The 25,699-nt window shown below is 44.9% G+C and overlaps 1 protein-coding gene across 3 annotated transcripts in view; it reads right to left on the reverse strand.

Moving 5' to 3' along the window:
* LOC146207202 (1-acyl-sn-glycerol-3-phosphate acyltransferase delta-like) overlaps window positions 1-25,699 on the reverse strand; it is a 56,420-nt gene that overhangs the window by 14,352 nt on the left and 16,369 nt on the right. For all 3 annotated transcript variants that reach the window (XM_084608517.1, XM_084608555.1, XM_084608584.1), the window contains 4 exons: window positions 20,166-20,377; window positions 19,330-19,499; window positions 16,824-16,985; window positions 6,103-6,256 (listed from right to left, as the gene is read on the reverse strand). In XM_084608517.1, the coding sequence (XP_084464643.1) occupies window positions 6,103-6,256; window positions 16,824-16,985; window positions 19,330-19,499; window positions 20,166-20,377 (698 nt within the window). The remainder of the gene's footprint in view (window positions 1-6,102; window positions 6,257-16,823; window positions 16,986-19,329; window positions 19,500-20,165; window positions 20,378-25,699) is intronic.

Genomic DNA, 25,699 nt, shown 5'->3' on the forward strand with positions numbered 1-25,699 from the left:
CCAAGAGATTTTCTTTTTCTGAGAAGGTCAAAGGTCAAGGCTTGTCAGGTACCTACCCGTTTTCAAATTTGCCCCACGAAGTAGCGCTATTGCACTAAAAGAGGTCTGTGAGGTGCAAATGGCACTCCGGAGCAGTAGCTCTGCTCGTAGTAAAGCGATCAGTCGGTGCCTCTGATCACCCAAACTACCACATAAATGTATGTAATTACTCTTGTATAAGCTGTACCAGTGACTTCAAGAAGGTTGACAGTGCCATCTACAGTGTGGTGCAAGAATTCTAGAAATACTTTTTAATTGCTGCTGGCAGGTCATGTGCAAAAATTAAAAGAGCCAAAGAGGATGTCAGGAATAGCCAAGAATAGCTAGTGCATGGAACCACTACCACAGCCACCTGCCTGTTGGGTGTTTATATCCCGTTCAACAATCGCATTCAATCTTTGTATTGGAATGTGCCAACCTCTCTTCGCTCCTGCGCCTAATGGGTTTAGAATTTAGCCGCTATCATATCTTTTCTGCCAAATCATGTGAGTATTTTAGTTTAACAAAGACAACTACCATCAATTTTTTTTTTGTCTTCTTTATCTATGTAATGGCCGAATCTGATCTTCACCCCAAATCCTGGAAAAAGCTGCAGCCATTACACATGTAATACATATATGATGTATGCATCCTACCAGTCCACAAAAATAAAAAATAAAACAGCGGTCAAAATGTGTGTGTGATGAGGGTTGTAGTGTGCAACGAACACCAGGATGACATAACACATGCAAATGCTGCGCGGGTGAAACACATAAATGAGAAGAGAGAATTTTTTTTTTTTTCTCTCGTAAGCACTTTCAAGAGTCCAGGAAGTCTGATGTCTAAAAGTGGTATCTAAGGCATGTAGATAGCACAGACAACAACAGAACAGTTGTGGTATACTCTCCAGTTCGCAGCATCATACAATGCGGCTGAAACTTCACCTAGCTAAATAAATGCCACCACTGATCTACAAAATCAATGATGAAAATGAAATGCCAGTGCAGGTTCAATTTGCCAGGAGCTTTTAATATGAAACAAGATGTTAAATGTTCAGTCATGTTTCCCAAGAATGAATACACTTGGTGATAAATAAGAATAGAGCTAAGCGAACAGATGAAGAGCACTGTAATAATATAATGCATTTAGCTGTAAATCGACTTACTTTGGAATTTGGTTCTACACTCACACCAGTATATACTGAAGCCGAATAGTATTCTGAATGATTGGCTAAATCAGTTAACTATCCCCTCCCGAAAATCCTTTGTGAAAGTACAGGAAGAAACCACAGTACATCGAATTCCAATTTATCCAGTCATTTGATATGCAGAACAGAACTCCGTTCCTCTATAAGGCCTTTTGTGCACAGAGCTATTTTAGATGCAAGGAAGCGTTATAGTGCTGTGAAAAGCGTGAACCGAGGGAACTGGGGTTTGCTTGAGATGTAGGGTGGCCTTCAGTCTCTTGTACTCATTCTCCACTACTACATAGTTACTGCAGTCATGGAGTGAAACCAACCTAACTGAGGCCTAGTGACAGCCCCCAATGCACACTGTCCATCGCCAAGATATAAAACAAACTCCCTTAATCCTCGTAACTTACATTTATTAATACTGGCAACAGGAATAGACGGGACTGGGCAAAGCAACTTTTACTGGACGAAGGACAATGAGCACAAGTCAGGCATAGCACCCAGTTGGCAGTGCCCAGTGGGCACTGCCATCCCGCTGGTGGGCCACTTGTCACTAGCATGGATACAATGTATTCTTGCTTCCATGTTACAAACAAGCTTACCTACTGCACTTATCTACTGCCAATTTTTGTTTATCCAGTTTAATGGTATATCAAACTATTTTGAGTTGTCCGGGTTTAACTGCATAATAATAAGGTTTATAGTGCAGGTTACATATCTAACTGTACATGTACGCCTGCCATCAAAGCTTCCGTAATGTGACTGACAAAACATTCTTATTTCTTTGCACCCACGCTGCACTGCTTGAGATTTAACAGTACACAGTGTAACTCGCACGTTCAGAATCACATTCCAAGCTATTCCAACACCTATTTACACCTGTACGCAGTTACAGCAATGAAATCTTTTTCAATATTGTGTTCCATAAACTTTTGAGTCCAGGTGCATTTAATGTGAAATGTAATTAAGACAGAGGCAAGTGCGCGCAACGATGCAATCCAGCAGACGGCGGCTTGTAGGAACAGTTTTACGAACTGCACGCGACCCGCAGTGATCGGTGTATGGCAGCACCTCCCTCTTTCTGTGTGTTTCACTCAAGAAGGCATTATGTAAAGCAATTTTACATTCATAACAGCATATTATTGTGCTGACAATGGCAAGGTAACATGTTCCTATGATCAGCGGTGGCTAGCTCAAAAGCACTTTGCAGCTTTAGTGGAGACCAATTAGGCTTAGCAACCACAGGCGAGTGGGCCGCATCATTGTATGAAGCGTGCCACGCAAGTCTCGCATCTACATCGCAAGTGAACAATAAGGTTTAGCTTTTTTCTTTTTTCCCTGTAAGAAGAATGCCTAATACAGGTGCTGCTGTGCGTTGCTACGGGGCGACAGCAGTTTTAAATGGAATCTAAGCAGAAAAAGCATGTTGCTGGTATGGTTGTACTCCATGTCATAAAATGTTTTGAAGAATCAGAGTAGGCATATTTCTGGCATGTTGTCTATATCAGCATTTTTAAGGCCCATAGATGATTATTTAACGCATGATAGCACGCGTAGGGCTCGCCAAATACTGCCTCTTCTATGCCAAAAACCCTATTAACTCGTGAAATTGGCACACCCTTAACTTATTGGTTAGATAAAGAAAAGCTTAATTTGCATATTTTATGCACTTGCTGCACTATACCACCAGCATGCATGCAGGCAGGCACACTCAAGGCAAGCTTGGGATGATCGCCGCAGCCACGTTGACAGGTGTAGCTGTGAAAGGTGTCATGAGCACGCGGGAGCTATCCCGTTGGCTGCAAAGGTCACTAATTCATGTGTTGCCAATAAAGAAAACTCCTACACCATGCCATTTACCCAGCGCACTGGCAGTCGCTTTCTCGGACGGACAGATGCGGCAGCATACTTCCAGTGACCTGCAATATGCTCACCGGAATCGGTAAAAATATCTTAATTCAACCCCCGTTAATTTGGTAACTCAAACTTTGCAAGTCTGCGGCAGCATTAATTTGCACAAAGGGTGCCTCGCTCAAAATATTTTGGATGTCTGATCGCGTCGCAGTCTGACGCATGCAGCCAATAATTATAGAAATAGGCCTCCCTGAACCTCATTCACAAGGAGCAATGATGTCTGCACACTTCGCGCGTGCTATAAACCCTTTGCAAAACTCTGCAAGTCAGCTTCTCTGCCCAACACACTACCTCCTCATGGTTTTCAATAACAAAGGAATACTGCTCGCCAGGTTTGTGCATGGCATCGGGCTTGCCATAAAAGTTTTCAGCACTGTACCCAACTTCTGCCGCCAAAACAAGTTTGGCCACCATAGTGAAGGGGTTTTTGCCATGCAGAGAAGAAAGGGTCCATTGCAGGAGCGACGACGATTTTATTGCTTAGTCATAGAGTTGCGGTATCGCTTTCCTTAACTTCATGCCATACAACTGCTGCGATCAGGCCCATACATTGGCTAGTCACGCAGTTTCGGACTCTGGTTGGCGAGTCACTGCTCTTTTATTTTGATTTTTGAATGACGTCACACTGTTGTAACATCTACACATAAATCCCTCGCAAGCATCTACATGCTAGTTCCAGTATGCTGAAACTGCGTGCTGGACATGCGCAATTTAACCGGGGTTCGCTACGAGGCTTTACCGAGTCGACCGTGTGGTGAAGAATCCTCAAATTGTGACGGGACCATTTTGTGAAGAGGCACTACTGCTATGTCGCACCGCTAAAAGCATAGAGTTTCTTACTCTTCAATTCCGTTCAGTTCATTTCAGTCGTTCAGTCGTGTCCGACTCTTCGTTATCCTATGGACCATATTGCGCCACACTTTCCAGTCTCTATCTTCCTAACATCACATAACTTTATCTGCAGCGCCTCGAGGATGCCATCTAAACATTGCGTTCGCTGCCTACCCCTTCTCCGGTGACCCTCAACCTTTCCCAACATCAAATCTTTCTCCAGCGACTCCTCTCTTCTCATCAGATGACCAAAGTAGCTGAGCTTTAACTTTAGAATTTGACCCTCCAATGAGCAGTCAGGGTTTATGGTCGACAATATCGAATGATTTGATCTTCTGGCAGTCCAAGGAACTCTCAAGAGTCTCCGTCAGCACCACAATTCAAATGCGTCAATTCTTCGGCGGTTTGCCTTCTTCACAATCCAACTCTCACATCCATACATCACAACTGGAAAGACCATAGCACGAGTTATACGGATCTTGGTTGGCAGTCTAATGTCTCTGCTCTTTACTAGGCGGTCAAGGCTAGCCATGGCTCTCTTTGCCAGAAGCAGGCATCCCCTAATTTCATGGCTGCAGTCTTCTTTTGGTGTAACCTTGGAGCCCAAGAAGAGAAAATCTGTCACAGCTTCCACTTCTTGTCCCTTGATACTCCAGGACTTGATAGGGCAAGACGCCATGATCTTTGTCTTTTTAATGTTCAGTTTAAGCCCAAACTTCTCACTCCCTTCTTGTACGCGCATCAGAAGTCCCTTGAGTTCCACTTCACTTTCTGCCATTAAAGTGGAATCATCCGCATATCTAAAGTTGTTGATACGTTTTCCAGCAATCCCGGCCTTCCTCATGATGCACTCAGCATATAGGTTAAATAGGCAGGGCGACAGTATGCAGCCTTGTCTCACTCCTTTCTCAATCGGAAACCAATCAGTAAGACCATGCCCAGTTCTGACTGTGTTCTTACTCTTATCTAGAGGGAAAGCTGTGTCGCCATCTATGGGAGTTTACATGGAGTTTCCTGAAGACCAGTTCAGCGACCATGGGTGCCCCAAGCATCATGGGGCGTATACCTACCGAGTGCAGAACTACAACTTTTAGCCAAAACTAATGCAAATATAAACGTTGTTCTACCGTAGACAATGTCCTAACATTCACTTTTGTGACTATAAATTGCAATAAGAGAGAAACAGCATGTCAGAGTGAAATTTATCCAATATAAGCGATGGCTCTTTCTCCTATTGGCTTAGCTTTGAGCAGCACAGATACCAATGTTTCGCACTTAATAGGCACACTTTGAAAGGAAAAAAACGTTTTGAAAATAATTATGCTTGCGCAATCACTTAAGGAAGTTTTTAGTGACATTTCGGGAAACAAAAACTTTTTATTGGCGGTGTCTGCTTTTGCGCCTTCGCTACTATGGCTTTTGCGGTCTACGTACTCACCTTGAGATGATGATGATAATGAAAAAGAGAAATCATAGTAACGCCACTCCGCGCACCCGAGAAAAACCAACTGCCCCGCACCAAGTAGGTCAACGGCCCATGATTCTTAGCGCGCCCATGGTGGCTGCAGTGCAGCGCCCTCAGCTTTCCCTCTAGTTAGGAGTGTAAGCAACTCTATGGCTAAAAGGGTGATGTAAGCCTTTACAATTTTGGAGCCCTTTTTCTTCAACGTTCCCAACTGTGTGCGCAAAGTCAAGCACTTGACTATACCAGGGAAATCCATTGTTCTCACTTGGATTTCATCAAAAATGCAGACAGCCACAATACAGGTGTTCACCAGACAAAATAACTGTGACGGAAATAATTTTTGGCAGTTTTCTCAAGCCCATTCAACAATTCTAACATTTTTTCTGGCTCCTTGAAGGCCAAATTAATGAGAGTTTACTTACTACCAAACTGCTCAGACACGGCAAAGCATAGTCCGAATTATCCGCAACAGAAGCAACTCACATTCAAATTAACGGGCGACAGGGCATACACAGCCCTCAATGGAAAATGGCCAGACCAAGTAGTGCAGTTCGAATTATCCAGAAATTCGAATTATTAAGATTTGAAATAATGAGCTTTCACTGGATTATCGATGTCCTATTGCACTCATCACATAGCTTACCAAGAGAACAGCAAAAAAAAAAAAGGCGTTTTAACAAACCTCGCTCCTTGAAGTGGCGGGCGCAGTACACAAAGCCCTTAGGCCTTGGAAGCAGGTGGTGCTTCAACTTGGGCAGGTTCCTCTTGGCTGCAAACTCAAGACTCAGCTCATGCTTGGCCTTGTTGAAGCGAGTCCCTTCTGAAAACATTAGTAGCTGGCAAACAGAGAGAGAAAGAAAGGCAAAAGAGTGGAAAATTCAGTTCCATGATGACCTTTCTTTGCTCATACACAATATCAGCACTATGCCACGTGCAGAGCTAGAAACACGAAACCGACTCAAGCGGAGAAATTATTCTGGGGAGAACTTTAGTCTCCTTACATGCATTAATGCAAAAGCATTTGTACCTGCGTTTGGTTGTTTGGTGGTCTGTTGCTGCTTCTGTTGATGCTGATGCTGAAGTTTGTGCATGGGGCTTCACCCCAATTATGATTTATTTGTGCCATGCATTTTTAACCCCCAACTGTGTATTCACTAGACACACCTTTACTCAGCTACAGACATCGCAGTGCCGTGACTAAGTGGCAGCGTCTTCTTTTCACGTGCCATAGGTCCAATTTCGATTCCCGCATTGACCACAATTTTCTTTTCTTGTGTTTCTTTAGCAAAACTGTGAATTCACTAGACGCGCCTTTACTCAGCTACAAACATCAAAGCATCGTGGCAGAGTGGCAGCATCCCCGTCTCGCATGCCGGTGGTCCGACTTTTTTTTTATTTTTTATTGTTTTTTTTTTTTTATTCTAAAATTGGTTTGGTGAGCACTTTCTGCACACGGAATCTGATGACACCACTCATGAGCCAAGAAAGGTTTTCGCCTTAAAAAACAGTTTGAGATAGACAACATCATTGAATAAAATGTTAGAGCACCACTGCCTAAAAGCTAAAATTAACTCATTTTTTCCCCCTTTCAAAACACAAACAGTGGTTTGACAGATAAGCCAGTTCAACTGCATGCACATTAACATAACACAGCGCATTTCATGCCAGCAAAAGTCAATGCACCAATCAGTCACAAAAGTATCAACTTTAGATTCAGACGATCAATGAACATAAAAAATGAAAAATTGTCTCCTTAAAGATTACGTAAGACTTTATACTGATTGGAAAATTCTAATAGGAGGAAAGGCCTCCGGGAGAGTATGTAGGCAAGAACTGAATAAAGGGAACGAATTAATGACAGCTTTATTCCGAAAGGGAATGGGTCATCAAAGATCCTAAGCTGGATGAGCTACTTTCTGAGCCCAATCCAGGATCTTGTCCTGGAGGTCAGGAGCTGGGCTGCAAAGGGCAGCCTCCTACTGCTCCTTTGAATGAATATGTACTGATGGATCTAGGTGGCTAGTGACAGACACAGCCCCACATGATGCGCTCAAAGTTGGCTCTGGCCGGGCAGAAATCACAAGCTGAGGAGGGATAGATAGCTGTGTGGATGAGGTGGCAGAAGACAGGAGTGGGAAAAGTGTGCATCTGAAGCTGATGCCATAGAATCTCATGACACCAAAAGGTTTCGCAATGTGCCGGGCGAGTATAGAAGGCGATCGAGGCGGTAACGGCAACATGTGCCATGAAAGGAGAGGAGGCAGCCCCGCGCAGTAAGCGGCACCACGTGGCCGAAAGCAGACTCCATGGCCAGCACCCAGACAGCACCCAGGCACAAGCATGAGCCAGTTAGGCAAGTGCGGGGTCAAAAGAAGCGTGATAGAGAGGGCCGGAGGGTGTTCTGGGAGAAGGAACAAAGCTCGATTATGGATAGCTGACTTAGAATCACTGACAATGGTGGCAATGCCGGGAATGGTCAAAGCAAAAGCGATGGTGGCCACTCCCCCACATCTATGATTTCTTCTGCAATAGAAAGTGTGAATAGTGGCAACCGTTTTAGGGTGGCCACTGGAATCGACAGCTGAAAGGGAATAAGGGGCCAGAGGGATATTCAGCCGCATCAACACTGAGCACGTCTGCGGCATCGAAAGATACAGCAGAACCCCTTTATATTAAAGTCACTGGGACCAGCAAAAAGCTTTACTATATCAGTTGTTAATGATGACATGGTCCTAAAGGTGCAGCCTGATAGTTAAAACTCTCTCTTATCATCCAGTTGTGCATTTTTTTTTTTTTTTCAGTTGTAAAATTTTTTTACATTTTGTGGATGTACCTTTTAAGCATGAGGACAGTGTGGCTATGAATACAACTAAGTTCGATTTCATGTGAAAACCAAAGCCTTGCATGAGTACAGTGTCACTTTTTGCTGTTTCTGTCTTTTAAAAGGCAATAAATGATAAATGCATGTGGCAGTCAAGTGCTGCAAGACCGCACATGCTGCACCTTCATTTCATACCTCCGCCGCCTCATGCTTTGTACTGCACAGTGCTGCGAATGTTCGCCCATTTCTTTCCCTTCCCTATCTTTTTGCACTTTTACCCTTCCTTACTTTTTGAACGGACCGCATGCCTCCTTTCTATGTCTGTAGACAGTTTTATTTTTTTTTCTACGCGCTGCGTACTTTCCCTCACGGCTCCAAGGTCTCCGTAAAGTAGGCCACTAAAAGGACACTCGGTGTTATTTTTCTGTTTTCAAATACAAAAAAATCTTTTCCTCACGATTCTGGGTAGTGCGCGGGCAGCGATGTCATATCGTGGGAGTCGTTGCAGCAGCCAAGCGCACTTTACTATAACCTGTTTTTCCCAAAAATGGCTTCACTATAAAGGGGGGAAAATGTACAGTAGTCTATGGAAGATGATGAACTAGGACTTCAGTTTCACATTACTATATCAGAGTTTATAATAGCGGGGTTCTACTATTTTTTAATGTTTTTGAAAGGCTCCCACTCGTTAAAGACACGATTGTGGATGGTGAACTGAATGTTTTTTACAGGCTCCCACTCATTAAAGACACGGTCGTGGATGGTGAACAGGGTGCATGTAATTGGGTAACCGGGTATAAAGGGGTATGTTAAGGTATTGATGTCGGTAGGTAATAGTATGCTTGGACTGAGTAACAGAAGTAAAGTCGATGGGTACGGATTGAAATGTATGCCGAAGAGCAATGGTAAAGGCAAGACAGGTGTACTGTGAGGCGAGATGAGCTTCTGCTACCTCAGGGAAGATGTTGAGGATGCCAGTTTGAAAAAAATGTTCGATGAATGAATTACATGGATACCAGGAGTGCATTTATGGACAAGAATGATAGCATCCAAGGAATCTATTTCCGCGCAGGATAGGTGAAGGTACGGTAGTGAATATGTAAGTCTGCTAAGTACAAAGGCCTGGACATTATAAACAAGCTGCGACTCATGGAGGCCTCCGTGCTTGCTAGATATGTGCCTTATGAGGCAGAGGGTGTGATCGACAGCCGTGTGAAGGACTTGAAGAGTATGATCATTCGGCCAATTGGCCTGAATGAAATGTCTAAGTTTCCTGAATTTGAGGGGCCAACTTGATGGCATGATCATTAACATGGACAATAATAAAGGAAGAGTGGCAATACGAGTGAGGTGAAGGAAAAAGCAAGAGTTCACATTTGGTAACAGCACAGTGTAGGTTCACGGCGGCAGCATGCTCTACCACCATGTATGTAACTGTGGTCAGAATAAAGTTTGTCCTGCATCGGTGCATTACTAAAGCCTAATCCCAAGAAGATGATGTAAAGACAATTCTGTGTGTGATCCATGGCTAGGCTACATCATCATTCACACTTTGGTGGTGCTGGTGACAAGAGTTTGAATCAAGGGTTAAGCAAATTTTCTAATCCCCATTTCTCTCCAGTAAACAATACTGTTTTCTATCGAACAAACATCAACACAGCTGTAAAGTCGATTTTTGCTAAAAACAATATTGGATGAAACTGTACTGAGCATCCCTTTAAAGCACAGTAATATCTCAAGTCAAATTCATCACATGGCTTCTAAGAGAAAGTGCACCTTTAAAACGGTACAGTTATTGTAGGGTCCGTACTATTCTATTGCAAAATAATCGCTTTGCATAAAGCAGTTGCTGCTAGAACTGCTGTTCAGCATTTAACTTTGTAAAAACCAACATTTAAGCATGTAGCGCTCTAAAATCAACTTTCCCTGCAAAGAGTAAAGCCCACCTTTCGTTACAGCATAAATTACACATCAACCATTGGCTGGCTACTAAATTTTTTTCATGACAAACTGACAAGGTGGATTTAAAATTCTTTGGCCTACGCACACATTTTCCGGCAATTGTTCGCCGAAGTAGTTTCTCTGCCTAAAATTGAGACTTAATTTGAACGAGACAGCCCCGAACTTGCTTTCTTACTCATCAAGCCCCGTACTAAAGAGGAAAAAGTTGCTCGACTCCCTTGAATTTGAGTGTCCTTGAAGATGATGACTGGCAAGCAAATTATGTAGCCACTTGTCGTGCGCGCTGTGTGTTGCCCCAAGCACCAGGAGAACGAACGGTCGGGTTTTGAGTGTTTGTGTGTGCCGTGCGTTCCGCGAAGCGTTCTGAACACATTCCCGAAACCAGGGCAGCCTTCCTTCTGAAGCGGCGGTGGGGATCCGAGAACCGGCGCCGGGAGGACGACAAGGAAGAGAAATTTATGGGCTCCCGCAGGGCGCACTGCCCGTGTCATCTGAGCTGGCCGCTGCCCGCGGCTGGGAGCGGGTGTCTTCAACGGTCGCCGGCTTCTGGGAAATGTTCGAACCTCCGAGGAGTTGGAAGCCTGGGATGCGAGAACAGCCGTGGACCTGGCGAGGAGGACTCTCGGAGGGAGAGAAAGATCGGAGGGAGCACGGTGGACGGAACGAGGAAAGAAGACGACAGAAGGGACTGAACCGGAGTGTCGTGCGGAGAGGCCGCACTCCGAGTGATACGTGTCATATGCGCGCAATATGTAAATAAATTCCTAATAATCAAGATATGCCAAGTGTGGTCGAGCTTCGTCGGGGAATGCCAGAGGGGCAGAGCAAGGGACCTGCCTGACTGGCGCAGTCGACAGGATCTCCGACGTCAAGCGGAACCGACCGGGAACCGGACGGAGGATGTGGGCCCACAGCTGAGCGCGCACCGGGGGCGTCGACGAATTTGCAGAATTCTCCTGCAGCGCAAGTCTGGACAGGTGGGTGTCTTGTTGGCTCCTGTTTTGAGGGCATTATGGCAACCACGGGATATAACTTGCGGAGTCGCGAGGCCGAAGTAGAGGCCCGAAGCGAAGAGGGGGAGAGGCAGATGGAGCTGGTGTCGACTGCCGAGGTGCGAAGCGTCAGCGAAGGGTCAGCAGTGTCCGTCGCTGACCAGATGGCATTGTTACAAATGAAATTAAAAATTGCGGAAACAGAATTAGAGCACGCAAGACTGTCTAACAACGGCAGTGCCGGTGCTGCGGTGAGGGCGCCTCTGAGCGCGGAGGAAGATAGGAGGCTAAAATACACAAACATGCTGAAGGGAGTGCTGTTAGACATGCCAGCGGAAGAGGCGCTTGTCCCAAGCTGGTTTGATGACATTGAAGCAACGCTGGATGCCTACAGCGTCCCAAATGAATGGAGAGCGGGCTTAGTACTGCCCAGACTGAACGAAAAGGCTAGGGGACTGCTCGGTCGGCTCTCGGCGGAAAAGCGCAGGGATTACGCAGCGCTCAAAGAAGCGATTCTCAAAGGGCTCAGGCTGTCGTCAGCTGAATACAGGCGACTTTTTAACTACTCAAAAAAGGGTTCAAATGAATCATGGGACCAGTTCGCAACGCGACTGCAAAATTATTTTGCCTATTATTGCAACAGTTATAATGTTACTTCCCTGGAAGAGCTGCAAGAGCTCGTAGTGGTAGACAAATTGAAGGAGATGTTAAGTCCCGATGCCCGGGCCTTTGTTGTTCAAAATGAGACTACAGGGAAGGCAATGCGCCCGGATGAAGTGGCCAACCTCGCGGAACAATTTGATGAAAGCCAGATCGCTAAAGACCCTAATAGGAGCACAGGAGAATCGGTGGGTGGTACAGCAAGCCCGGTAAGGAGAGAGAAAAACAACTGACTCGGCTAGGACGCGCTATGACGAGGCCGGACGATCGGCTCCATATGCCAGGGCACATAGGCAATGCTACGAATGTGGCCTCCCTGATCATCTAGCCCGTGAGTGTCCGAAACGGCGGTCAGCACAGGCGAACCTCGTGCAAACGAACACAGATGAAGGAGGCTTAGTGGCTCGGGTTGCGGGTGCTAACTTCGGAAATGAAAACGTAAACGGTGGGGAACGCCCGTTCCGCGCCCTCAATACGGTCATGTTAGGTAGCGGGAAGGCCGAATTTGTGGGGCATTTGGATTCAGGAGCAGAGATTAGTGTAATCAGACGATCCATTCTGGGAGACCATGAACCACTTACAGGCTCAAAAATAAAATTAACTGGTGCATTTGGGGAGCAAGTGCTGGTAGAGTTGGTGTATGTGCCCTTGAAACTATTGGGTACGCCTAAGTACGTCGGTGCAGCTACGGCTGGCACCGAAATTCTTTGTGCCGTGACAGATAAATTGGCCCCACGGATAAATGCACTTATCACGTCGGACACGCACGCACAGTTGCTGGAAGAGACACCTGCGGTGACAGCGGCTGATGCAGCACTAGAGAGCGGAAGCGAGGATGGAGTGCGCGGAGATGCGGCGGTGACCGCGGCTGTCACTACGACCAGTAGACCGCACAGTGACGGCGACGAGGTGGGAGACTGTGAGCGCGCAGGTGCTACCGAACATGAAGCATTTCGCCGTACGCAAGTGGACGATTCTACGCTGAGGGATGCATGGGAGCAGGCCGGAGTGGGTAGCCATGGAATGGTGGAGAAGGACGGTTTACTTTATCACAAGGATGAGATCATGGGTCGCCCTTGTTTGCAGCTTGTACTGCCAAAGTCGCGCCGTCCGGAGGTGATGAGGCTTGCCCATGACTCTTGAGTGGGCTGGTCACCTAGGTGAGAGGAAGACTCTTCAGAGGGTTAAGGGTGCCTTTTACTGGCCCGGGATTACTGCGGACATAAAACGTTGCTGCCAAAGCTGCAAAGGATGTCAGATGAAATCCCGGGTGAGAACAAGTGACAGAGTACCGATCGTGCCAATTACTCGGCCTGACACGCCATTCCAGGTCATTAATATTGACTGTATTGGGCCAATCGAACCGCCTTCTGCAAGGGGCCATCGGTATGCACTATGCGTAATCGATCTCTGCACCCGATGGCCTGAGGTGGTGTGTTTGCGTTCACTCACTGCAAAGACTACCTGTGACGCCCTGCTCGACATCTTTTCGCGAATGGGGGTGCCGGAAACAGTGTGTTCCGATCAAGGGACCAATTTCACGGCACGCCTCACGCAGGAGTTCCTAGCGAGAATGGGGGCGACACCGCGATTCTCGACGCCGGAACACCCACAAAGTAATGGCATTGTCGAAAGGTTTAACGGCACGTTCAAGGGTATGTTGTTTGATGCAATTCAGAACCATGGTAGTGACTGGGATCGGCACGTGTCTTTCCTGCTTTGGGCATATTGGGAAGTCCCGAATGCTACAATGGGAGAGAGTCCGTTTGAAATGATGTATGGCCGTGTACCTATCGGACCGCTAACTATCCTTCAGAAGACCTGGTCAGGAGAATGGGCAGTACCGGATGGCCTCAACACTCCTGGGGAGCAGTATCTTCGCGGGTTAAGGGATAAATTGGCGGCGGCGAACGAACGAGCCACCGTAACAGCCCACCTGACGCAGACAAAGTACGCAACAAATTACAACAGAAGGGCCAAGCAAAAGCATTTCCAGGAGGGTGAAACAGTTCTCATTCAGGGATCAGACAACGCTGGCAAATTCGCAGCGAAGTGGGTAGGACCCGCAAGTGTCGTACGTAAAGAGAGACCTCACAGTTATCTCGTGCAAACCGAGGATGGGTCTAGGAGGAGTATCCATGCGAATCGGCTCCGACCGTTTGTAACGCGGGTGAACGCAGTGGGCGTCATTTTCGAAGAGGATGAGGCATTCGGTGAAATCCCGTCATTGCCAGCTTTGCCCCACTTCGCCCGTTCGCGGGTTACGCTCGCAGTCTATCACCTTAGTGAAGAGCAGAAGAGTGAGCTCCGGACGCTCGTGGAGCAGCATAGCGACACGTTCTCTGAAACGCCTGGGAGATGCACAGTGGGAATGCACAGGATTCGTCTGAAAGGCGGTGGTGAGCTGAAGCGGGCTCATGCATACCGCGTCCCTTTGACACTTCGAGATGAGGTTGAGAGACAGGTCAGGGAGTTAACGGAATGGGGTCTGATCTATCCAACTGAGAGCGGGTTTGCACATCCGATCGTGTGCGTTGCAAAAAGGGACAGCGGCGTGCGACTGTGCGTTGATTATCGCCGATTAAACTCAGTGACCGAACAGGATGCGTTTCCTATGGGAAGAGCGACTGAGTTGTTGTATCAAGTGGCTGGGTCAAACTATATATCAGTGATTGACATGCTGCAAGGTTACTGGCAAATACCGCTCGATCCGGTTGCCCAAGAGTACACGACGTTTGTGACTCACCGGGGACAATATGCGTGGAGAGTGATGCCGTACGGTCTCAGGAATTCGGCTGCGACTTTCCAACGAATTATGAACGAGATCCTCACGCCACATCAGGAATACGCGTGCGCGTACATCGATGATGTGGCGGTACATTCAAAGACATGGGAGGATCACCTAGAGCACCTGTCGAAAGTGCTGTCGGCCATTTCCGCGGCAGGGTTCACGGCAAACGCGGCAAAATGCAGGTTTGCGCAGCATGAGGTGAAGTACTTGGGACACATTGTAGGCTCTGGTAAACACGCTCCTGATCCTGAACGAGTGGTTGCCCTACAAGAGTGTCCCAAACCGACCACTAAAAGAGAGTTGCGGAGTTTCCTGGGGTTGGCCAATTACTACCGAGATTATGTACCGGGTTATTCCACGGTGGTCTTGCACCTCACAGATATGACAAACCGTAGAGTGCCTAGCGTAATACCATGGACAGAAGAGGCGAATCGAGCATTTGAGCAGGTCAGACAGTGTCTTGCGGAGGCACCTGTATTATTTGCCCCTGATTCAGACAAAGGATATGTACTCGCTACAGACGCTTCGGAGTTCGCAGTAGGCGCCTGCCTGTCGCAGATCGACGCCGAGGGTCGAGAGCGTCCAGTGGCCTTCTGAGCAAAAAGCTGAGCCCGACTCAGCGTCGCTGGGACACAATTGAGCGTGAGGCCTATGCGATCATCTGGGCTCTCCAGCGTATGGAGACGTGGTTGTTTGGAGCCGAAATTACTGTAAACACTGATCACAATCCATTAAAGTTTCTCACTCTGACTTCCCCTCAGAGCGCCCGCCTAGTGCGTTGGGCACTGGCACTGCAGAGATTTAATTTGGTGATTGTTCATAAAGCGGGATCAGCGGGACAATGCTGACGCATTGTCGCGGTTTGTGGCATCAGCTCCATAGCCTCGGGTGTATGGCACGGGCGGGAGGGGGTCTTTAATTCTGTGCATATGTTATATTTTGGTTTGCCATGGTGTACTGAATATGGAGTTGCGAGGCATCTGCCTGTTTCAGTTTAGCGCGAGTGATGTTGAGCTCTAGAAGTGTGCTGCATTCCAAGAAGTCATGCATCACAGTGGCGATGGGGCTGTCGTGCGCGCTGTGTGTTGCCCCAAGCACCGGGAGAACGAACGGTCGGGTTTTGAGTGTTTGTGTGTGCCGTGCGTTCCGCGAAGCGTTCTGAACACATTCCCGAAACCAGGGCAGCCTTCCTTCTGAAGCGGCGGTGGGGATCCGAGAACCGGCGCCGGGAGGACGACAAGGAAGAGAAATTTATGGGCTCCCGCAGGGAGCACTGCCCGTGTCATCTGAGCTGGCCGCTGCCCGCGGCTGGGAGCGGGTGTCTTCAACGGTCGCCGGCTTCTGGGAAATGTTCGAACCTCCGAGGAGTTGGAAGCTTGGGATGCGAGAAAAGCCGTGGACCTGGCGAGGAGGACTCTCGGAGGGAGAGAAAGATCGGAGGGAGCACGGTGGACGGAACGAGGAGAGAAGACGACAGAAGGGACTGAACCGGAGTGTCGTGCGGAGAGGCCGCACTCCGAGTGATACGTGTCATATGCGCGCAATATGTAAATAAATTCCTAATAATCAAGGTATGCCAAGTGTGGTCGCGCTTCGTCGGGGAATGCCAGAGGGGCAGAGCAAGGGACCTGCCTGACTCCACTTATGTACAAATCTGTAGCTACGAGGCCAAAGACTTGGCTACCAAAGTGGAAATTTCGCAGGCCCTTAAGAATGGGCTCTCCCAAAAAGAAGCCAAGAAATATGATGTGAAAAAGAGTACCCTGAGCATGTATTAGAAGAATTTTGTTGGGCACTGCAGACAACATGCGAGCTGCTGAGCATCTGGAAAGATTTTAAAAAATAGCATCCGCGTGGGTTTCTGCAGAAGGCATACGAGCATCCTCTATTACTTTGTGCAATAAATATATGTTTATGAAAGTCGCGCATTTATTTATTTTCGTCCTCTCGATAACTCGGATATTCAGTTAATTTGGACATAACTTACAGTCCCTAGAAATCCGAATTAGTGAGCTTTTACTGTACTTGATAGGTGCACTTCACTTATTCTAGAATCTCTGGAATCAACTCACTTGCATCATTGCTCTGCTCACCAACAATGCTAGTTCAACATGCAGCCTGAGTCGTTTTCTTCCGACCTGCTCTGCTTCCCTCCAATTAGCAAAGTAATCACTCACCAGGATCTTATCCTTATAGTCCAGAAGCAGGTCCAACTTGCTGCCAATGGTCTTGGAGTCTTTCTCCCAGCTTCTTTCCAGGAAGATAATTTCTGAGAGGGCCCAGTTCCAGCCAATGACTGGAACATACATCAACGACCTTTTGGCAAATGTCTTGGCGTTCTGCAAAGAAGACAACGAGAAATCGGTGGCCTGTCACATCTTGTAATGCTCACTAGGAACGAGCACTCACAGTGGTGATTTATGAATTAGTATTATCATTCTGTAATCAGCAGTGATCTATGAACAATATGCACCATTACTGGTAGTCCATTCCATTCACCTAGTGAGGCAGTTATGGCAACAAACCACTTCCAGCGCCTAAACCATGTTGTAATCTGCAATCAGGTAGCTATATAATTAATAATTTATTTAAATTAAAATTACCGCTCAATTTTAGTTGTTCTGAATTGTATGTATATTAAATAATCTTCTCGCCAAGTTTGGTTGTCATCTGCGCAGTAAAAAAATTTAAATTAGTTTGCGAGATGGTGTGCACTCACCGCCGAAAGTGCCTATGAATGCAGAATTCGAAACGCAGCCGCATAGAGGGCAAGAAACTGAACGCAAAGTGTATCCCCAAGTTAGAGTGCTCATTTTTCGTGCCCTCTAGACAAAATGGACCAGCTAAGTACAGTTAAAAAGAAAAACGGAATGAAAGACAAGTTATAGGTCGTGGAAATTGTGGATTGGCCGGTAAACCGAAATAGCAACTTGGATTGATTAAAACGGAGTAGGTAATCTTCCAACACTGTTTTCGCACTACTTGGAGCCTGACTAACCAAAGTGCTCGACAAACTGTAGAAAGAATATGGAGCTTAGACGAAGAGGCAGGCTCGTAAGCGGAAATGAAAACTGCAGACATCTGTGCAGTCCATATCTTATGTAACGTGCAAGGAGTTACAAGGTTTAAAACAAAACCAATGAAATTTTATCGCATTAGCAATACTGCACCAAGTTTTAGCCCATCGCGTCGTACCTGGAAGGGCCACGCTTGACCTTGAGCCGCAGCAGAGCCGAATACGGCTTTAACCCCGCAGGGTCCTGGCAGGCTGATTGACATAACCGTCCCATGTGAAACGAGGGACCCAAAAATTGCTAACGTAATTCAACCCGGTTTAACCAGAGCTTAACCATGGCCAATTTTTTTTCTAACAGTTACAGATACCCAGCAAGAAAACCAATTTCAGGATAGCTACAAAATTTGTGAAGACTTGGCAAAGCTGATATTTTAGCCCCATCTGTGCAAGACATGCAAGCCAAACTAGTATCGAACACTGGAAAATGCAAAACCAGGTTTTCAGAGAGGGACAGTTATGTACAATACATGTATTGCCTTCAGCTAAGCCTTCTGTCACAACTGATTCATAAAAAACTTGCAAATAAATTGGCAGAGTGCCAGGAGAAAAAGTAAGAATTTTCACCCAATGACAAAAATATTTATATAAGTTAGAGGGATGGAAAGAGGGGTTGGTGTCTTTAGACGGGAAAATTTACTGCATCCTGTTTGTTGCGAGTGGATCAAACTGGCCCTATCACGAGGCACATATATCGGCGTTCCAGGGGGAAAAGCTCGAGACGATTTGTGTGCCGGTTTATGTGCAAACTCGTTCCTCTCTATATTCTGGTGCTCCGGTATCCACACCAACTGTTTAAACTGAGCATCGACTTGTCTGACTTGAAGGACTAATATTGAAAGCAGAGCAATCCTACCATTAAAGAAGTTTCAATACACTACTGCTGAGTCTGGGAGTATGTATTGTGAGGTGAGATGTGTAGCCGTGAGAGCTATATGCAGCCACCTCTCCTGCTGTTGTTGCATCATGGCTGAAAGTGCATCGGCCACCTGCCGATTGTGAATAATCACCACTTGCCACCCACTGTGGTAAATAATCCTTTTTTTGCTCGAAGTATTTCCGGATTAACTTTGCTCTGGCTTGTCTTTATGCCTGATGGTAGGTTGGGTGCATATTTCTTGGGAGGAGAGTTGCCTTGAAGCATCCCCTCCAACATAACCTCAAGGACTTGTTCACCTCTGTCTGTGCATGTAATAGGACAAATTGCATGTTTTGACACTCAAACTGCACACAGAATTCATCATCACCATTTGTCAGCCTAACTACACCTACTGCAAGACAATGGCCTTCCCCATATCTCTTCACTTAACCCTGTACCAAGTAAGCTATGGCTACAAAATATGCATTTATAGAATGCCTAACACTGTAGCCATGTAGGCACTGCATGCCATAATGGCTACAGAGCATGCAATGTTATCTTCAAGTAGCAGTATTTTCACGCTACTTGATCCTTTTGCTATCCCAAAAACATGACCTGAGAGGTATACAAGTAACGAATAAGATAAGGATACAGCCACACCATGGGGTCTAAAATTAAGACCACCAAGTAAGAATATTTCTGTAGGGTTCACAAATGTACTGAACAATATAAGTGCAAGGGAAGGACTCACTGCAAGCATCTTGAATTGATCACAGATCATCCAGCAGACCAGCCAGTCCACCTCAAAGCTGTGGTTCATGACGCACATGTGGTGATCCTTGAGAAGAGCCTCCAGGTCTTCATCTGTACCCCACACAATGATGCGGCTTCCAGACCACCACTGAGCCAAGGCTACTACCTCTGCAGGAAGACAAGGAACAGCTTGAAGGCACTCAACAACAGAGACAGCACAATTGTATCTTTCTATTGAAACATTATATAAATATAAGCTTTACCTGTTTGACAGATAACTATGCTGAGAACATAGCGTGGAATTATTGTTGCTCTGCCATAAGCCTTTTTTAAATAAAGGCCTGTAAAATAGGTAAAATTTCGTTTCCTGGGCTGATTTTGAGAATTTTTCTTTTTTAATATCTACACTATGCAGGAAAGCAAAAATTAACTGAATACAAATAAAAACATGCATATATTTAGTCAGACAATTTTGTATAATTCATAACCAAAGTTGGCCAAAACAGCAAAGAAGATAAGCACAGCACTCTACCTCTTCATCATTATTAATTTCCCATGCCTCGAAAAAATTTTTGACAGCAAAACCAATTAGCGATCTCTTTTTTCCAGTCATCAGGCAACAAGATACAAAATTTTGAAAGAAATAAAAAAAGATCAACTAATCATCCTTCATTCGATCTTGTGTGGAAACACCCACCTCACTCTGCTACGAACCTCCTCAAATGGCTGGGAGCACAATGTGACAGTGCACCCAATGACAATGCACCATAATGACAACCACAACGTTCACTCTGAGAAAGTCGCTAAATAATAAGCAGATTGACCAGTACTCACGTGACCAGGAGAAATAGATAAGGTAATAGTTGATGCGGCGGTAGAGGTGCCGTGAGAAGGGCCGCACCAAGCAGTAGACGAACAGCTGCAAGACATTGAGCACGAGACCACTTGTGAGGAACACCAGCGTGAAGAATGTGTGGCACAGGAGATTTGTCTTGACAGCAGACGAGAGTCTCTGCAGCATTGTGGATTGCACTTCGTCCTCCTTCCTGCGAACATGCATGGCAGAATGGGGAGGGGGGAGGGATAAACAATTGGTCTCATGGCCTCCAACTGCTTTTGTAGTGTGCACAGCAACTAAATGCACAAAGCAAGAGACAAGCTTCTGGTGACATCACAAACCTGACACTAACAGCTTACGCCACGTGAAGTTATAACCTTTGACCAGTGCTATAACTACAGACATCTTTAAAAAAAAAAAAAAAAGGAAAGACAAGCGCGGTTAGTATCTACAGATGCAAGGCACAATTCAACAAGAAACTCTAGCTCTGCCAACAGCAAAAAGCACCTAAGGCACATTTCTGTCAAGATTTTTACATTAAAAAGTTGATCAATATTCCCTACAGTGATGTTACATAAAAATCTGATAACATGAAAACCATGCTTATTACACGCAGCACAACAACAAAATTTTCATCTACTAAAACTTGCATAAAAACTGCGCAACAAAAAGCTTCCAGATGGGCTCTTTCCTTCTTCTTAAAGCAACAGCCTTTGTTGACCAAGAAACTAAGCAGTGAGCACGTGTGCTCACAACATCATCCCAGACATGAGAAGAGAGCACTAAGAGGGAAGGCTCAGAAAACTCTTCAAGGTAAGGTGCAGTAATTGTCCTACTACCATTCGAAAGGCACCGTAACTATCACATTTCTAGGTGGGAACCTTAACCACGCTTTCAGGTATGTGGTAAAAGATCACGTGAGACATAGATGAGAGAAATATGTGCTGCAGTGAAGCATTGCAGAATAATTTTCACCACCTTGCTCCCAGCAACGTGTATGACTTTGTGCAGCACGCTTTTTTTTGTTTCCATGGTCAGGCCTTATTCCTCACCGTCAAGCAAAGACTGAAGAAGGGAGTGTAAGAAAAAAGAAGAAAGATATATTGAAATGAAGGGCTGCTAATAATAATGACTACCTTTGGTCATTTAATGAGCGATGCAATCACAAAGCAGAACGGGCATCTTTTGCACTTCGCCTCCATTGAAACGTAACTGCCGCAGCTCCAAATTCATTCGGCGCCTTCATGGTCAACCCATGAATACAGCAAAAGATGGAGGCCATATTTTGCAGTACTGTTTTCAGCAGCTGATTGCCGTAGAAGACACTGCCACGGCAGCGGCAAGATTCAGATGCACACACGTATCACAATGGCACAAAATTAAACGCAACCAATTGCACAGTGCACGATTACATATTTGTGAGCATCTATGCAATACTGACTACTTAGATTTAGTTAAATTCACAATTACCCTCATCAACTTAACCAGGCTAACCGGAGGGCAAAGGCATCTCCCATCTCTTCATTAACACTGCAATCCAATCCAGTCATCATATGCCTATTAAATGCAGCAATAAATTCTGCAATAGTCCCGAGGTAGATGTTCGCTTAGTGTGGCTACGATATGTGCGCAGCAAAGCATGCAGTGCCTAGGCTGTTGCCACTGTTTCTGATATCTTGAGCTGAGATGCTTCCAGTTAAATTATGATTATAGACCCTTGAATGCTTTTTATATGTGACACTGCTAAATTTGAGGCCATGTCTGAAAAGCAGATTTTGGATTAAGAGGCAAAAACATGCATGCTGAGCAGGTACCATATTGTCATGACTGCATAAAGTGCTGCTCATATACTAACAATCTCTTGCCCCTTAACACTTGCGCCCTTAAAAATGATTGCTGTGATGCTGAATGAATTTTGTGGACTGTATTTGGCAGCCAGGTCTGGCCCAGATGTAGAAATGCTATGCAGGAGGTCATAATGTATGCAGCAAAACGACTGTAATAAATCAGTACAAAAGTATTTGATTCGGCAAAAGTTTTTGGGGCAATTAGCTATTTTAATAATGTTTATAAAGTACTGAGACAAAAATTGGAGCATTTTATGCTGTACAAAGAAATAAGCGCTAGTAGCACATTTATTTATTTGTCTTTTTATGCAAAAGAATGACCCAGTAAAACCAAAATTAACAAAGTTTCTGTTAAACAGCCCGACCTATACCCAAATTTATAGTAAAAAAAATGCCACCAGACTTTTATGTTCGCCCATCAATTTTCACAAAAAAAATATACACAAAACCCAAGCCTCCTTAAGTGTACACATAAACTATTTTTCTCATACTTACAACTTCCAGTAAAATACAAAGTGAGTTATTTCTAGTAACAATCAGGTATATACGATGTTATGGGTTTTCAATACATTTAATCATCTAATTATGTTTAATTTAAAGAAAAATTATTTTCTTCCTTACCAATCGTGTTCTGTGGTGGTGACAGCAGCCTGACAGGCAGAGAGATAACAGAAGGCTTTCCAAAGAATCTACTAGGCTGACTTGTGCTCACAAAGAGCAGAGTACTCGGAAAGCGGCAACAGCAACACACATGTGTGACAATTGTCACGAAACAAACACTACCACTCTCAGCCGTGCTTAATTTAAAGCTAACTCTAGAGACAAGGCACAAGAAGTAACCACAACAATCTGGAAGAACGCAGTAGCAGCAGCAGTAGAGTAGAGCACTGGAGAGCAATAATTTGAAACAAATAAGAGCACATTTCGCACCATAAACAAAGTGATAAAGCTGCATGACGGCAACTTTAGTTCAGCAAGTAACCATTATTACGAACCCTTGAAACAATATGCAACATTTCCTTTTTTTCAGCCCCTCGAATACAAACTTCAAATCCACTAATATATCCATTTAGTCTAATTCACCAAGGGGACAAACTTAAAAGATTGCCAAATAATATTGGTGATGACCATGCAACGAGCCATAAGGCACATTTGCCCTGCTAATGCAGAACAATACCTGACATATGAATTTACTAAAGTCTCGATTATACAAATCATAGTGGTACAAATTGGTAAAAAAAGGAATGAAACACGTGAATAATGTGCAAAGAAGATCCACAGGAGCAAATGTTGTCCACTCTGCGTCTCGCTCCGCTGTAGTTTCAACTGCAATTGTGCGCTGACCATGAGGGATATTATTAATGCGCACTAAAGCTGCCAACTAAGCCTCGATTATCTAAAACTGCAGAATGTCCATATTCAAGCTATGTTCTTAATTTGCAAGTGCAGGCATTCTTATGAAAGCAGATTTGAGTGAACGATGAGTGAATGATCAGGATATGCAAAATGCCTCTGCTTGCAACTAATACTTACATGTAGCAGCTGTGAATTCATACCTAAATGAATCAGTGTCATGTGAATCGTCATGGCTGATATTGAAGCTCTGATATATACATTCCGCTTCTGTTAAACATGCATTTGAATTCCTGGCGCAAGTTCAATTATTGAGTAGATCTGTTATACTACAGTGCAAAGGTGTGCATGTTTTATAGCATTTTCCACATCTGCATTAAGAGAGCAGTGCTGAACAGCAAGATTCTTATAAGGATTATTGCTAGTAGCCTGAACTGGAGCATAGTGTCTCGGCACATCTTATGCAGTCCTTGTTATTGTTATTTAGCTTTTGTTTCTGTTCATAAATACCTCTGTCCTTGTGTAAAGTGGAGTACCTATTTGCAGTCTTTCTCATGAGTGTTGGAGTAATAAACGTTGCTACTCCTATGCAACACGTGAACAACAGAAATTAAAAATGACATATACTGTACCATTCATGGCAACACCCCCCCCCCCCCCCCCCCCCCCTCATCCCCATAAATATGGACAACCCCTTAATTTCAATTCCTGGGGAAACCCTGGTCTTGACATTATGTGTGTTAGAATGATGCCAAAGTAATGATAATTTTGACAAATCTGGCAGACACAGTGCAATCTGGAATCAATTAGCTGAAGGTGAGCACATATTTATGCCATTTTTCTCCAGTCACACTTGTTAAGCACTTGCACGTGCCTAAAGCTGACAAGCAGTGACTCCAACTTCAAAGAGAGCAGCAGGGCACTTAACACTGAGAATGTTTCTAGTAAATACTACCAGGTGAAATTCTGCATCCATGGATAAACCCAGAAAAACCAAAAGGAAGAACATGAGGAACAAAGCATAGCCACAATTAATCACGTTCCCCTCGCATGCGGTAAGATATACATTGCTGAGATGGGGAGCTTTTTAAATGAAAAGTTAAGGGAGCAAGAATGCTCGATGGCCACTGGAATGCAGTCTATGCATTATAAGGGCTGTGATCTGCGCTCATGCAAGCCCATTCTTTAAGAAACTGTAGTTGTAGCCAGACGCGGCAAATGTTTGCCCGTGAACTGATAGAAGCCTTTCGATCAGAAAGAAGTGCTAAAATTGTGTTAGTAACCCTTTTATTTTCCCATATAAGACAGAAGAAGGCTTTCTAGAGAAATTTGTCTGAGCAAAGGACGGTACAAATTATTCAGCAGTACATGATGTATTCATAGGACAAAGCCGTTCACGAAGGTCTAAGTTATTTTGTGTTCGTTTCTGTTTTTTTAACTTTTTACTGCATTTTCATCCATTACCTTTGGCTCATAATCAATTCAAGCTTGTCATTTTGGTAAATACACTATGGTTCTTTGTTGTCTGTTCATGTGCGGTATGAAGTAATTGCCAGAGTTTTAAAATGTTACATATGTTTTGCCTTTTTTCCAAGTTTTAATATTTTTTAATGCATTTGCATGGCGCTTCGTTCCTTCATTCCCCATCCAACAAGTTACTTTGGCCTTTTATACCACGTCCATCGTGTTTTATGCTTTTAAAGGAATATAGCTTTTTTTTTTATCAATTTTTGCTTACCTGATGTTAAACATGAGTCTCTCACATCAGAAAAAGGAAATACCTCTCAGATATGTATGAGAGCCGACAGGTGGTGTGACGGTGAACCTATATATTTTGTGTGTCCTTCAATAAAAGAATCAATTCTTGTCAGTAGCGTGCTGTCCTGTCTTCCTCTCATGTCCATCCTACCTTGTGCTAACCTGTTTTGATTGAATATGCACCAACTAGCCCCGCAACAATTAGCTTTACTTCAGCACTGAATGAAGTATGTGTCCTTCAGTGCATTCTGAAGAATCCAAAAGACAAAAAAAAAAAATTAATCCAGCACCTTGCAGTGCAGTGTGCATCATACAAGCAAGAGCTGCAAAATTCATTACTTCAAATAAATAGCTAAGTCACTCAATACAGACTCACAACAAGGTAGTATTACAGCTGGCTCTAGATAGGCACCAGAGTTTGTTCCCTGCTCAAAAGGTTAATACAAATACTACAACCAAACAGACTATAAGTTACAACAGCTAGCACCTCCCCTTCCCACACCCCCTTCCCACCCCGCACTTCCCAGCCCTACGCAAACATAGAAATCTGAGGCAAGGCAGCTAATCAGCCG

This window comes from Amblyomma maculatum, chromosome 1, assembly GCF_055883805.1.
Source record: "Amblyomma maculatum isolate TAMU_Amacu chromosome 1, ASM5588380v1, whole genome shotgun sequence".
Classification (NCBI taxonomy): Eukaryota; Metazoa; Arthropoda; class Arachnida; order Ixodida; family Ixodidae; genus Amblyomma; species Amblyomma maculatum.